Raw genomic sequence first — 12,825 nt, forward strand, 5'->3', positions numbered from 1 at the left:
TCAGGAGACGATTAGCTCCCAACACGTCCTGCTCACGTTTCCCACCGTTTGGATTTTGCACTGGAAATCGAAGCTTCACCTTGTTTCCTATGTTTTCGTGCTCTGCTGCCTCGAATTCGTCTCCTCCTTCTTTATCAATGGTAACTGACTCAGGCGTGCGTTTGATGATGTTAATCAACTGCTCCAAAAGGGTTTTCCCCTGCCAAATTTCATCAGTCTCCATTACAGTCAGCCGAGTTTTGGTGAGAATCAAGACACGCGACACGAAATAGAGTAGATATATATTTTTCAATGCGGAAAATACAGTGCATTTGCTTAATAAACGTAATTCATGGTCTAATGACTATACAATAGGTCACATGGGTTTATTGCATTTATTATTAGGGGAATGTTTAATTTAGAGATGTAAACTGCTGATTTCATGGAAATGGATGGCTCTAAGTTTATTCCGCAAAGAGCAAAGGTCTTTGTTTTTGAGGTGGTGAGCTGTATCGAACTATGTTGTTCCTTCCTGGGTGCGGTCGATGTAGTTGTTGTGCAAAACAAAGTTGAAATTTATGGGTTTCTTTTAGTTTTTGCATTGTCATTGTTAGTATCGTAACGACTGTTAACTTGAGTGCTAATGGGATACCGGCCATAACGCAGAAACGGGGTCAGATACGTTATGGCTTGTGGGAAATGAGATTTAACTGATTGTAACTCAATATGGTTATCATGGTTTAGAATCGGCTCCTCTGCAACCCAAGTTAAAGTTCTCAATGCACTTCATTCTGTGTCCTTAAAACAAGGAAAAAGACCAAGATGTTCATTAATAAAACGCGTGTACTCCTTCAAATGAGCGTGCGTCATTGCTGGTCATTAACTCATTGAACATGTCTTCGGATCACAAAACCGTGAAGTGCATAATATACCAACTTGGTGCCGGTCGATGTTTTCACAGTCTTGATTATCGTATTATAATGGCATCCAATCAAGAATTTTGCTATGTCAGTGAGTGGGAATGCGATGAAGGAGACAATGTGGAATCAGAAATCGATCATGGAGAGGGGGAAGAAGCTGGCAGAGGTTTGACAAAAAACCAAAAAGCTTGGAATTCTTGTGACAAGTTGAAAGCAGACGCCAATTATCATCAACGATATATTCCACTGAAGGATGCCCTTGGCTTCAGACATCTGTCAAGTGAAGAAAAGGCAAAGTTCGTCAAAGACAAGGCACTTGCTGAAGAAGATGGATTGTTCCTGAGTTCAGAGGAGGCAGTAAACTGCCTTGAACGTTTTTCATCTGCAGTGGTTTGTATCACTGTCAAGCTCACCTCATCCCAGGCCTACGGCACGGGCTTCTTTATCCGAGAAAACAATGAAGATGTTGTCATTACTAATTCTCACAGCATAAGAAGCTCGCAAAGTGGCACTGGAATCGACTTTCGTCTGGTCAAACCAGGGAATGTGCGAGTTACCTCTTTTTACAACGGAAACGGAAGTTTGCAAGAAACTCGCAAGGTGGCTAGGATCGAAAGGGCTTCACCACCAGACAAGAATAAAGACAAAAATGTTTTAGAAGCTTCCCTGAAAGGAAACCTCCACGGAGACGGGAAATCAGACACAGATGACGTCAGTAAATGCGACGTCGCATTGAAATTGCTTTCTTCATATTTTAGCCGTAGAGATGCTTTTCTGGATTATGCTTTGTTGTACTTGCTGCCTATGGAAAATGACGACCAGAAAGCTAAGTTTGCGACGGTTAAACCTCTGGAGATGAAAGCCTTCGACAAACTAGAAAACTTTCGAAATGTTTCATCCTTCGGATTTCCTGATCCCAGAAGTTTAAAGTATCCTCGTTCTCTTAGACTGCTGACCATCTGTCATCCGCACCGTGCTAGCACACAAGTGTCGTTTGGAGGCATGTTATCTGACCTGCAGCATGTGTACTTTTTGAACATGACTTATGGTCAAAATGACACTGGAATGTTGAATGGTAAAGATCCGTTCGTCAAGCATTCGATTGCTACTTGCAAAGGTTCCTCAGGCGCTCCAATTTTCGCCTTCGTTGTCAACCACGAAACTGGCGAGGTTAAAGTAGATGAATGTGTTTATTTCCTTCATTTCTATGGAGAAAACGTGGAAGGACAGTTTCGTGTGAAAGCGGTGTCATTTTCTACTATTATTCGAAATCTTGAGCTCCGTGCTATCCACAATAAACTGGGCGCTGCTTTAGCTGAGGTAGGAAGCCCTGCCGAAGATGAAGAACATTGAACGAGCAAGACGTGAAGGAAGAAAGCCAGAGTGATGATATTTGGCTGATTGTAGCAATGAAATATAGTTATTACTTCATTCAGGCCCTTACCAAAGATCATATCCTGATAACCGTTCTTGGGTATAGTTTGTAACATTATATTAGTCGGTGAATGGCGAAATACGTCCTTAGTTCGAAGCTTTACATCCAAGTAATAGATGAACCATGCTTGACAATTCTGTGACCCAACATCGCAGTAACTGTATTATTAAACTATTATTATATATCCTGTAAATGACTGTGGAACGTTCGCAGACACGTAGAAATAAAAAGCTTTTTCCAAAATTACTGTGAGAAATTTCGAACTATGTTTTCGATGTCGAAGACTGTAACGAACTATATGAAAACAAAACAGTTCAAGCGACAGCTTTCTTCAAAATCGATCAAGTTCACTCAAGTATGGAAGGACAAGACGCGATCGAATGTGACAAACTTTACTGGATTACTAGGCTAAATTCTAAGCTGAAAATCTGTTATCCCTAACTGAACGATGATGTGTTTTGGGATCGTCCGTGAATTTAATGCTGCGTTTCTTCTTCATTCGATGGGTCCTTTTTTTGTTGTACTTCTTCAACTTTTTCGATTAAATGTTTCGTACCAAACCCTAGATAATTGAATTAGTTGTTAAATTTTTGTGGCTTTTTGTAGTTTTCTGAGATGACCTTGCCTTTTATTTCCTGTAGTTGACGGTAGAACGTTTACCAGTTCTGCTGTCTGAGCCATCCTTTTTTCCCTCAGAACTTTCTATTTTAGCCTACAAATTATAAGACCGTGTCCATAAGAAAACCAAGCCAGCTGAAATCACGGTACCCTCACACTCGAGTTCGTCGAGAACTTGTCTCCTCGGCTCCACCATCTCCAGTGACCTCTACCTGGATGCCGAGCTCAACAAGTGGATCGGCAAAGCAGTAACGGCCAACAACCGTCTGGCACTGAGGGTCTGGGACAACCCCATGCTGACCATCAACATCAAGATACAGGTATACTGAGCCTGGGTGCTCAGTACTCTGCTCTGTGGCAGCGAGTCATGGACTCTCTATTCCCGTCAAAAACGCAGGCTTGATCAACATCTGTCTTTTGTCCCCTTCCACAAAAATTTATCCAGGCATTTTCCCAATATTTGTAACAATGCACCTCCTCCTAACTCGAACTCTGGGTAGATTTTTATCTACAAAATAGGCAGACCTGGTAGACCATAAATTGAGTGTTGCAATAGAATTTGAGCTAAGGCTTAAACTGCTCATGATTCTATTCAGTTTGCACGGCATCCACTGATATATTTCCAATCAGGCTTTGCAGTGGTTCAAATGTTGACTGTAAATACAGTCATCTAGCGGTTCGGTGGTTAGTGGCCTGTGTCTCAGGCTATCACGAGAATCCCTGATGGACGCCGGACACCCAAGGATAGAATAAAATTACTAGTTGGGCTTCATCTGTGGGCACGTGAAAAACTTAGTTGTTTGCCAACTCTGAGTGTAGAAAGCTAAATCAACCCGCTGCAGTGAGTTTGCGAGGCTGACGCTTGGAACGTGAGCCTGTAAACACAGCAGAGGTAATTAAAGACCAACAGAAGATGGAAATGACGGGAAATATGGGGAAAAGTTATACGCACCCACTGTACGTTTTGAGCTGTTTTTAAAAATAGAAAGATACGGGAAAGGGTTGACTCGCAGGGATAGTATAGGAGATGGAGGCTCCGAGTAATGGGCTCCTGCATGAGACTAAGGCCAGTATTGGGGTTAACTCTCTTACCTTCATAATTCTTACCCTCTTAAGGCGGGGGTGTACCTGAATTTAAGTGAAATTTTAGAAAGCTTAAAGAGGGATTAAAAGGAAAAAAAAGGTTATGGAACACCAGTTCTACCAATTTTTAACTTCAAATTCTACTTTTAAAACAATACCAAATCTTCAAAATTTCCTGTTTCCATAGGTTTTACTAATCCTTTGAGAAAAACTATTTATCTCCAAATATACCTAAAAATCACCAAAAAAAAATTTACAAAGCAGCCCAAAACATAGATGTGTGGGATGAGCACAGAGATTCTTGACTGCTTGAAATGTAAATGAGATATTTGCATTAAAACCATAATACCCAACTAAAATACGGCCTTCATGTAGACCCCCGCCTTAACAATTTTATTGGCTAGAAACCTTGCAGTGGGCCTCCCAGTGCCCAACGTATTACTGTGACACCAGCCCTTTAATTAAAGAGGGAAGTCAAAAGGCATATTACATTTACATTGTTGGACAGCTAGTTATGTTACAAATTGTTGTAGTTGTGCACTGTCATCACTAGAACAGAACAGCTACCGGCCAGCAGTCTTCTGTATATAGAACCGTTCGGCTTTGGAATGAACACCCTCAAACTCTAACAGCTGTACATGTAAAACCAGTAAAACTATTACAACTATTACTAGTTTCACATGCACAACGTGTTGATCGCAAATTGAAAAAGTCGATGGGGCAGACTTTTTCAAATTGATAGTCTCTTGTTTTCTCTTGAAGAATGGCTAAAAATGATTCCCTTAGTGTGTTCATCTTGCTATCCCAGGCATATTTCGTACTAAGAGGTCATTTCCGAATTGCCTTTAGCCTCTTTCTCTACGCGAGTCTTGGTGCCCATCCTTTCATATGAAAATGAGGACATGCAAATTAACTCATTTTCATATGAATGGTTGTGCACCAGGCCTCGCTTTGATAGAGAGGCTTAGGCCAACTCAGAGATGGAATATTCCTTTCCGAGTCCGTTCAGGGTCTGATCACGTGGGCTTCAAAGTACAATTAAACGAATTATTTGGGTTTGTTGTCCGTTTTTTCCCCTTCCTTTGTCTTTTCTTTTCCGTTGATCTGATGTCGGTGTTTCGATGGTTTTGTTTCATTGACTTAGGTTTTATTGGGACATGCCATAAATGGCTTATTTACCTACTTAATGAAAAATACGTAGATTCGAGATCTCATGCGTCACAGTTTTGACTGACGTTTTCACTTGGTTGTTTCACTGCTTAATTCCAGCCAAAATCCACAGAAATTTGAAACCAAACTTCCTCTCACTCTTAAGCGGTTCAAACTCAAGGTAGGTTATCATTAAATCACTTTTTTTTTTTCGGCGATTGACCCGGAACAGTTTTTAACTTTGCATTTCACATGACGCTAAACCGGATCGCAATCCGGCCGACACCTCTTCGTAATATGAGCGCCAAAAAGTGACATGCAATTTTACGAGGTATAAACTCCCGGCGCTTTGTAAAGTGAGACCTTTGGTTATTAAAAGAAAATTTCCCAAGCCGAATCTAAGAATTGGTTGTGGAGGCAACAAATTGTGCAAGTAATAACTATGAAACAGCAGTTTTATTCAAATGTTAGGTAAAAAGAAAAAAATTCTATGATTTAGTACTTACAGAAAAGATCGCCTGTGTCTGAGCCAAGGGAAGTAAGCGTTCAAATAAACATATTGTGCGAAAGATGATTATTACAGAACTTATGTTTACTTCACTATGTTAATAAAATCCAAAGAAAACGGCATCTGTTAGTTTCACAAGCCTGGCGCACGGCATAAGCCTCGAGATGATAACGTGCAGGGAAAGAAAGAGATGTTACGCCCCAAATCGTTGCAGCCTTTATTTACACAAGGCAGGCATTTTTTTTTTTGTCGTAGACGTACTAATCTGAATCAAGGATTAATCAAAAAGTCGCGGCACATTAACAATGGAAAACTCATAAAAAACATTGCCTCCACATTTCTTTATTATCGTTTATTTTGTGGCTGAAAATTAACAAATCTACTGCACTCGTTTCAGTTTAATTTGGAATTTTTGTCGGCTTCCTTGTAATAAACACTGGGTGAAGCCCATCTTCCGACAAATTACGACCGAATAAGACATAGTGTCGTTAAAACTTGTTTCGATGTTTACTCTGCGGAGAAAATTCAAGTGTTTTAGGGCGCCTAGCACTTGATCCTCCGCCCCGAAGCTATATTTATATCCGTGCATCTGCTGACTCAAGTGTACGAGCAAGACAACTAGGAAAATATTAACTTTTCAGTCTGTTTTACGAAATAAATATATAGCGCTAGATGAAAACTAGATGAGCTTAAATCAAAGCAATTATATTGCAAAATGAAATATGCCATGCATTTTCACTGAAAACCGAAATTATTAAGTGTCGGATGAAAAATATCTTAGACAGAGCGACGTTGTTTCTTTTTCTCCCGCTGGGTGTTGACTGGACAAAAGCCGCGAAACAGATCCAGATTTAGAAAAATAAAGACCTGTCAATAAAGGCTATTAAAAACGGCTTCAATTTATCCTCTATTCACGATTCAATAAGCACGAATGTTCAGATAAAGAGGACATTAAGCCTAGCCCCGGTATTTTTACATTCAAGTAAGGCTTTTTTGGACGAAGTAACAACTTTTCGTTTCCAAGGAAAATTAGGGAAAGTCGATAAAAGCCTTATTCACTGTTGTTATTTCCAGCTGCTCTTTCTGATTTGCTGTTTGGGTATTTGCATTTGTAAATGATACTTAATGAAAGTTGCAATTATTCTGAATGTTTTTGTTGTAAAAGAAGGCAGTTGACACGAATAAATCTAGTTGCTTCGACCGAGAATTAAGTCACAACATCTTACAACTTCAGTTAACCAAGACTTAACTGAAACATTGAGACAACGGTTGAATCAACTTTGATAACACTGCACAAAAGGGCGTCCACTACGATAGTTTGCAAAGGTAGGCTAGCCCGTTTTTCCTCAGCTTCTTTTTTTACACTTATGTTATGCTTTCGTAACTCTTCATCTTGAACTGAATTGGCAAGATATCTTTGTAAAATAACGACTTCAAAGCAAACAGTACCGCATCAATATATTTTTCAATGTAGCTTTCATTTGAATAGCGCTAGCCACACAGCAAGCTTTCATCCACATTTTAGGTCACTGAACAACAACATTTGTTAAACTGACCCGAAGTTTGACTCAGATTTGAAAGGCTTAATTGCCGTTTCACCAGACCTCACCAAAATAAACTGACCATCAAAGTGAATCGAATTTAAATTAGAAAACTCGAGTTTGGCTTCTTCAATGTTATCAGAGCAAATGATGGCAGTGACGATATAGCCTCTATGTTAATGAAGTTTTCAGCGATCAATTGTACTGTTTAATTTTTACACCCACCGAAAAGAAAAAAAAAATTGAAGATTAACACCTTTCATTATTTGAGAGGACATCAAGGGTCAAAATTCTCCTCTTTCGCTTAATAAGTACCTGACGTCGTCGCAATGGTTTGATCGTGAAGAGTATTTAAGAGATGTTAAAACCTTTACTTTCCGTGCCGCAATTGCTACGGTCACCCCAAGCATGGCAAACTGCTGCCGAAGACATCTTCATAAAACGTTTCGTTGCCATCGCCGAACCGCCCAAGTTGATTTGAAAAACTGAAACAAAACGTTAATAATAATATATTATATTTATGTGCCTGAAGAACCTAGCTCCCTGATTCATTGCCTACTCTTGTTTTTTGGGTGTTCCCAATTTTAATACGCTTCATATGCATGTTCAAGTGACTTTGACATCTAAACCAGGCGGCCTCATAACCACGTTTTTGACTGAACAACTTCTGGATTGATAATGACTTTGATGCAAAGTAACAGTCAGAGGAATTTTTTTTTTTCCCTGAGATATTTCTCTTCCGCCTTATAATGATCTTTTTAATCGACCGACCGCCTCACTTGTATGACAGGGAGATTGAAAACAAAACGTTTATGGCAATTTCAAAGCAGCAGCAGTGCTTAGAGTGCCCCCATATTGCCTTCAGATTGCCTTCAGGCCCATGCAGAAAGGCCGTCATTAAAACCCGCATTGAATATATTAGCCCACCAAATCAATCAGCGCACCGAAGTATATTGTGTTGGTAAATTTTGAAACGCTCACGACGAGACAAAATTCACAGTCTTTGTAGAGTTGGCTTTTTTGGTTCACATCTTTCCAAAAATCCGGTGATAAGATCGCGGACATACTGGAGGAATGAAAAGAACAAGGTTTGTTGCCAGACAGATCGTAACCAGCCAATAGCTGCACACAGTTTGGAGTTCTCCAACTTCAAAATTCTATATCACACCAATTTGTTTTTCTGGTAACCTGATCAGCGTAACGAAACATTTCAACTGCATGTCGTTGACGAAAAAGCGGAAAGGAAATCTGCATGAAAGAAATAAACTAGTAAAATGTATTTGCAAATGAAATTAGCCATAACCAATCGAGTTAAGGGAAGCGTGTAATTGTACCTGAATTAAAACGCTTTACAATTTGTGTTGGGCGGAAGATGTCCATCATTCTCATAAAAACTTTTTTAATGAAAGAAAGGATTTGGATGTAAAGCAAAATTTCATTTTTTTTCTGCACCTATGTTATATCATTCCGAACACTGTAAGTACTGGTAATTTTCGTATTCTATTGTTAACAATTTGATAAAAAGAATGGACTCATCAGAACATTCCAAATTTAGCTAAAAGAGACATGGCGAAATGACATGGAGAGGTACAAACAGTAACGAAGTATGATCAGCTAATTTTGAAACGAAATTGTAAAGATCTGAGATTTGCCAACCACTTTCGCGCTCTTCGGCTAATAGGAAAACACGAGAAATCTCTACAGCATACGGATACAAGAGATCTGAATTTTGATTTAATTTGTTCAACTTATGGCACAGATCGCTCCTTATAATTAAACTTGCTAATTTCGTATTTTCATGGTATCGTATAAAAGCCTCGCCAGTTTAACTTATTTTCAGAGCCAGCTGCGGCGACGTTTAGCTGCTAGTAATACAGATTCGTTGTTTTTATGAATAAGCTTCTTATCTTAAGCTGGAGTGGTTTTGGCTTAAGACTTCCTTTTCGTTCAGCAGGTAAATATAGTCAGCGCATTTTAGTAACGAAGACATGAACTCTTCTGTAGTCGGCAGGTTTTGGTCGAGTTTGCCGTCGCACCGATCACAAAATAATGGCTTCTGGCTTATTGGTCTGGATCTAGGGGTAATTGAGTTTGATTTTTAAAAGACTTACTTCACCATGAACATAGTAGTGTTCAGTTGTTGAGGGAGATGCAAGCAAACACTCTGAATCTGGCCGCTACAATCACGCAAAACTATGGAAAGTTAATCCCTAGAAGACATGAAATAATAGCCGACACATGCTTGGTTCAGTGTTATCACAGCACTGCATACTTTGTAAGCTCAGTTAAGCTAGTGCACATCCACTTTAACAACTGATCTGGAAAACAATTTCTTCGTTCTGCTTCTTCGGGAGCAAAATATATCAAATGCACGATTGTATGTAAATTCAGCTGTCTTCATCAAGCTTGTCGTTTTTGTAACTAGTATAGATACTGTAAACTATTTTTAAAAATGATTATCTTCAGTAGTCGCGTTCTTGTCAAGTAGACTCAAATTAAGTAGGATACCTTTAACTATTTGAGTGACAGTAAGGTTTCTAGGCTTTGAGCTCAACTGATGGTTGAGACAATAAAAACCGCTCTAACCGTAATTTTAAACTGGACGCTTTAGTATCAATTTAGTGTTGATTTATGTCGATACAATATGTCTACTCTGTGAACCACTCATTATGGACACTTGCGTGTCCCATTGAGGTGTCAGTATTAACCGGGTTCCACTGATAGTTCGCGGTCATTTCATTGGCAATTCTGATCTTGTTGTAGAGAAAAAGCATTTGCCTGCCCTGAGTGCAATGAGGCTGACAGCTTGGGAAAGGCAGGTCACTTGGTTCTTGCACATGTGGACACTGTTCTTCCTCAGAGCGCCTTACACAAACTGCAATCACGACAGAAGAGCTTACAAAGATGGCGATGTCATGTTGGGAGGCCTATTTGGCCTTCACTTCGCTGGAAATGGTCAGCATTGTGGTGACCTCTTCACAATGGGACTGGGACACGCTGAATCGATGATCTTTGCTATTGAAAGTGTGAACCAGAATCCGAACATTCTGCCCAACGTTACAATCGGCTACGACATCCGAGACTATTGTGAGAGCATCGCATTGGCCATGCACATCACCTACGATCTAGTGCGGGACAGTGATCCAGTGTGCATGCCACACCTGAACACGTTCAACATTTCTTCTCTGGGTAATGTCACAATGGCCGGGTTTAAGCCCATCTCAGCGCTTGTTGGACCGTACAACTCCGGCAGCGCTGTCTTAGTGGGAAGTCTACTCCAGGTCGCCACTATTCCCGCCATAAGTCCAACAGCAACAAGCGTAGAGTTGAGCTCACAATTGTACAAAGACTTCTTCAGGACAGTTCCACCGGACAACTTGCAAGCACAGGTCATGGCAGACATTATAGAACATTTCAATTGGACATACGTGGCAGCGGTGGGTCTAGATGACTCCTACGGACGCAATGGCATTTGGGCGTTAGAGAAAGAGTCGTACGATCGAAAGAGCTTCTGCCTTGCTTTTTCTGAGTTTATCCCACGGCTGGGCTATCAGGAAAAAATTAAGCAGACAGTTTCAAGGATTAAAAAGAAGCCCAGTATTGGAGTAATCATAGTTTGGCTTTCTGGTCGGTATGGGAGGGCATTCTTCCAGGATGCAACAGATGAGAAACTTCAAGGAAAAACTTTGATACTAAGTGACGCACTCACTGCTGAAGAGGCAGTGTTTCTTGATACTCGTTACACTGTACTGGATGGGTCCTTGGGTATACAGCCACATGACTACCCATCCACCGCCTTTGAGGAACACCTCAAGAGGATCACGCCCGCAAAAAGCGTTGAGAGAGGAATGGTATGGTGGGACGAATTGTGGAGGTCACAGTTTAACTGTTCAGTCACAGAGTCCAACGATTCTGGTTGCGGGGCAAATCTCACGTCATTTCATGCAATAACCAAGATACGAAGCTCTTTCATCTCCTACCTCATCGATGCAGTATACGCCCTTGCACACGCTCTGGACGAAATTTATAACTGTTCTGCTGCGCATGACATGCAGTCAACAGATCACTGTCCTTCGGTGCAACCGTTCGTCAAGGGAAGTGATGTACAGAAGTTCCTCAGAAATGTTAGTTTTGACGGTTTGACTGGCACAGTTCGATTTGACAGTTATGGTGATCCCGTGTCCGCCTCCTACGACATCGTGAACTTTCAACGTGGATCAACCGCAGCAATGGGTCGAGGGAAGGTTGTGGTGGGATGTTGGGACAAAGAAGCTTCGCCAAAACTCCTGTTAAACAAGTCCACCTTACGCTGGAACTCTTTGCTAAACAATCTGTCAGCTCCGGTGTCTTTCTGTGCATCCGAATGTTTGCCTGGCACTGTGAAGTCACCTACGACACCGTGCTGTTGGGAATGCATCGAGTGCCCGCAGGGGACCATTAGCCCTGATGTGGGATCAAGCAGCTGCAAAGAATGCGAACCAGAGACGAAGGCAAACGAAGAGCGCACAAGTTGTGAACATTTACCGATCGTTAACATCATGCTGATCAGCACTACAGGAATTAGTATCATGGTGGTGGCCTTCATCGGCTTTCTTGTCACGCTGCTTATCTCTGCGGTCTTCGTCAAATTCTACGATACTCCAATCGTGAAGGCGTCTAGCAGAGAAATGAGTTTCCTGTTGCTTTTTGGCATCGCAGCTCTTTTTGCCTTGGCTGTCCTTATACTGGTGGAGCCCAGCCATTTTTTGTGTTGCGTTGTGTACTTCTGGCGCTATTTTGCCGTCACTCTTTGTATCACGGTGCTTTTCTTAAAGACAAAGCGAATAACGAGCGTGTTTCAAGTGGACAAAATAGCGATACTGTTTACACCATGTTTCAAAACAATTCAAAGACAAACCATGTTAATTGCAGTCATGAATTCAGTTCCACTGTCCTTAATAGCACTGTGGATGATTCTTGATCCTCCCAGAAGTGAAAAACTCGTCCGCCCTGACGAGTATATATTCCTGGTGTGCAAGCCTTTCCGCTCCGACACCGGCTACTCACTGTTCCTCGCCGTCTGCTCGTATGCGTTAACCGTTGCTCTCCTCTGTACGTACTACGCCTTCAAAGCCAGGGGCATTCCAGAAAACTTCAACGAGACAAAGTACATAGGTTTCTCTATGTACATTCTTCTATTATCATCACTGGCTTATTACCCAGTGGTCTTCAACTTCGAAAGCTGGTACGTGACTTTGGTGGCTTGTTCTACTACGTTAGTGACCTCGTTTGGTTTATTAAGTTGTATGTTTGGACCAAAGGTATACATACTTATGTTCCATCCACAACAAAACACCGTGGAATCAGTTAGGTCGCAGGTGTCACAATACTCGTTTCATAAATCGCGCTCTAAAGTATGGGCCGCAGCCATCTCAGTCGGCGGTACAAGCAACGTGATTAGCAAAGCCTCGTAAACTGAACTGAAGCTCGACGCAAGAGTTTTCTTACAAGAGACGATTGCCGGGACAAGACATATCTTGGGTGTTGGCAACGAGACAGAACTTTAACCAAGCGTTGAAAACAAACTAAAGTTTTCATCAAAAAAAAAAACTG

At 41.1% G+C, this 12,825-nt stretch overlaps 1 protein-coding gene across 1 annotated transcript; it reads left to right on the forward strand.

The window, feature by feature from the left end:
• Window positions 1–9,709: 9,709 nt before the first annotated feature.
• LOC145465240 (extracellular calcium-sensing receptor-like) lies at window positions 9,710–12,731 on the forward strand. The gene has a single exon (XM_081449014.1). The coding sequence runs from the start codon at window positions 10,026–10,028 to the stop codon at window positions 12,684–12,686; it is 2,661 nt and encodes an 886-aa protein (XP_081305140.1). The 5' UTR covers window positions 9,710–10,025; the 3' UTR covers window positions 12,687–12,731.
• The last annotated feature ends 94 nt before the right edge of the window (window positions 12,732–12,825 follow it).

The sequence above is a fragment of the Orbicella franksi genome, chromosome 13 (genome assembly GCF_964199315.1).
Source record: "Orbicella franksi chromosome 13, jaOrbFran1.1, whole genome shotgun sequence".
NCBI lineage: Eukaryota > Metazoa > Cnidaria > Anthozoa > Scleractinia > Merulinidae > Orbicella > Orbicella franksi.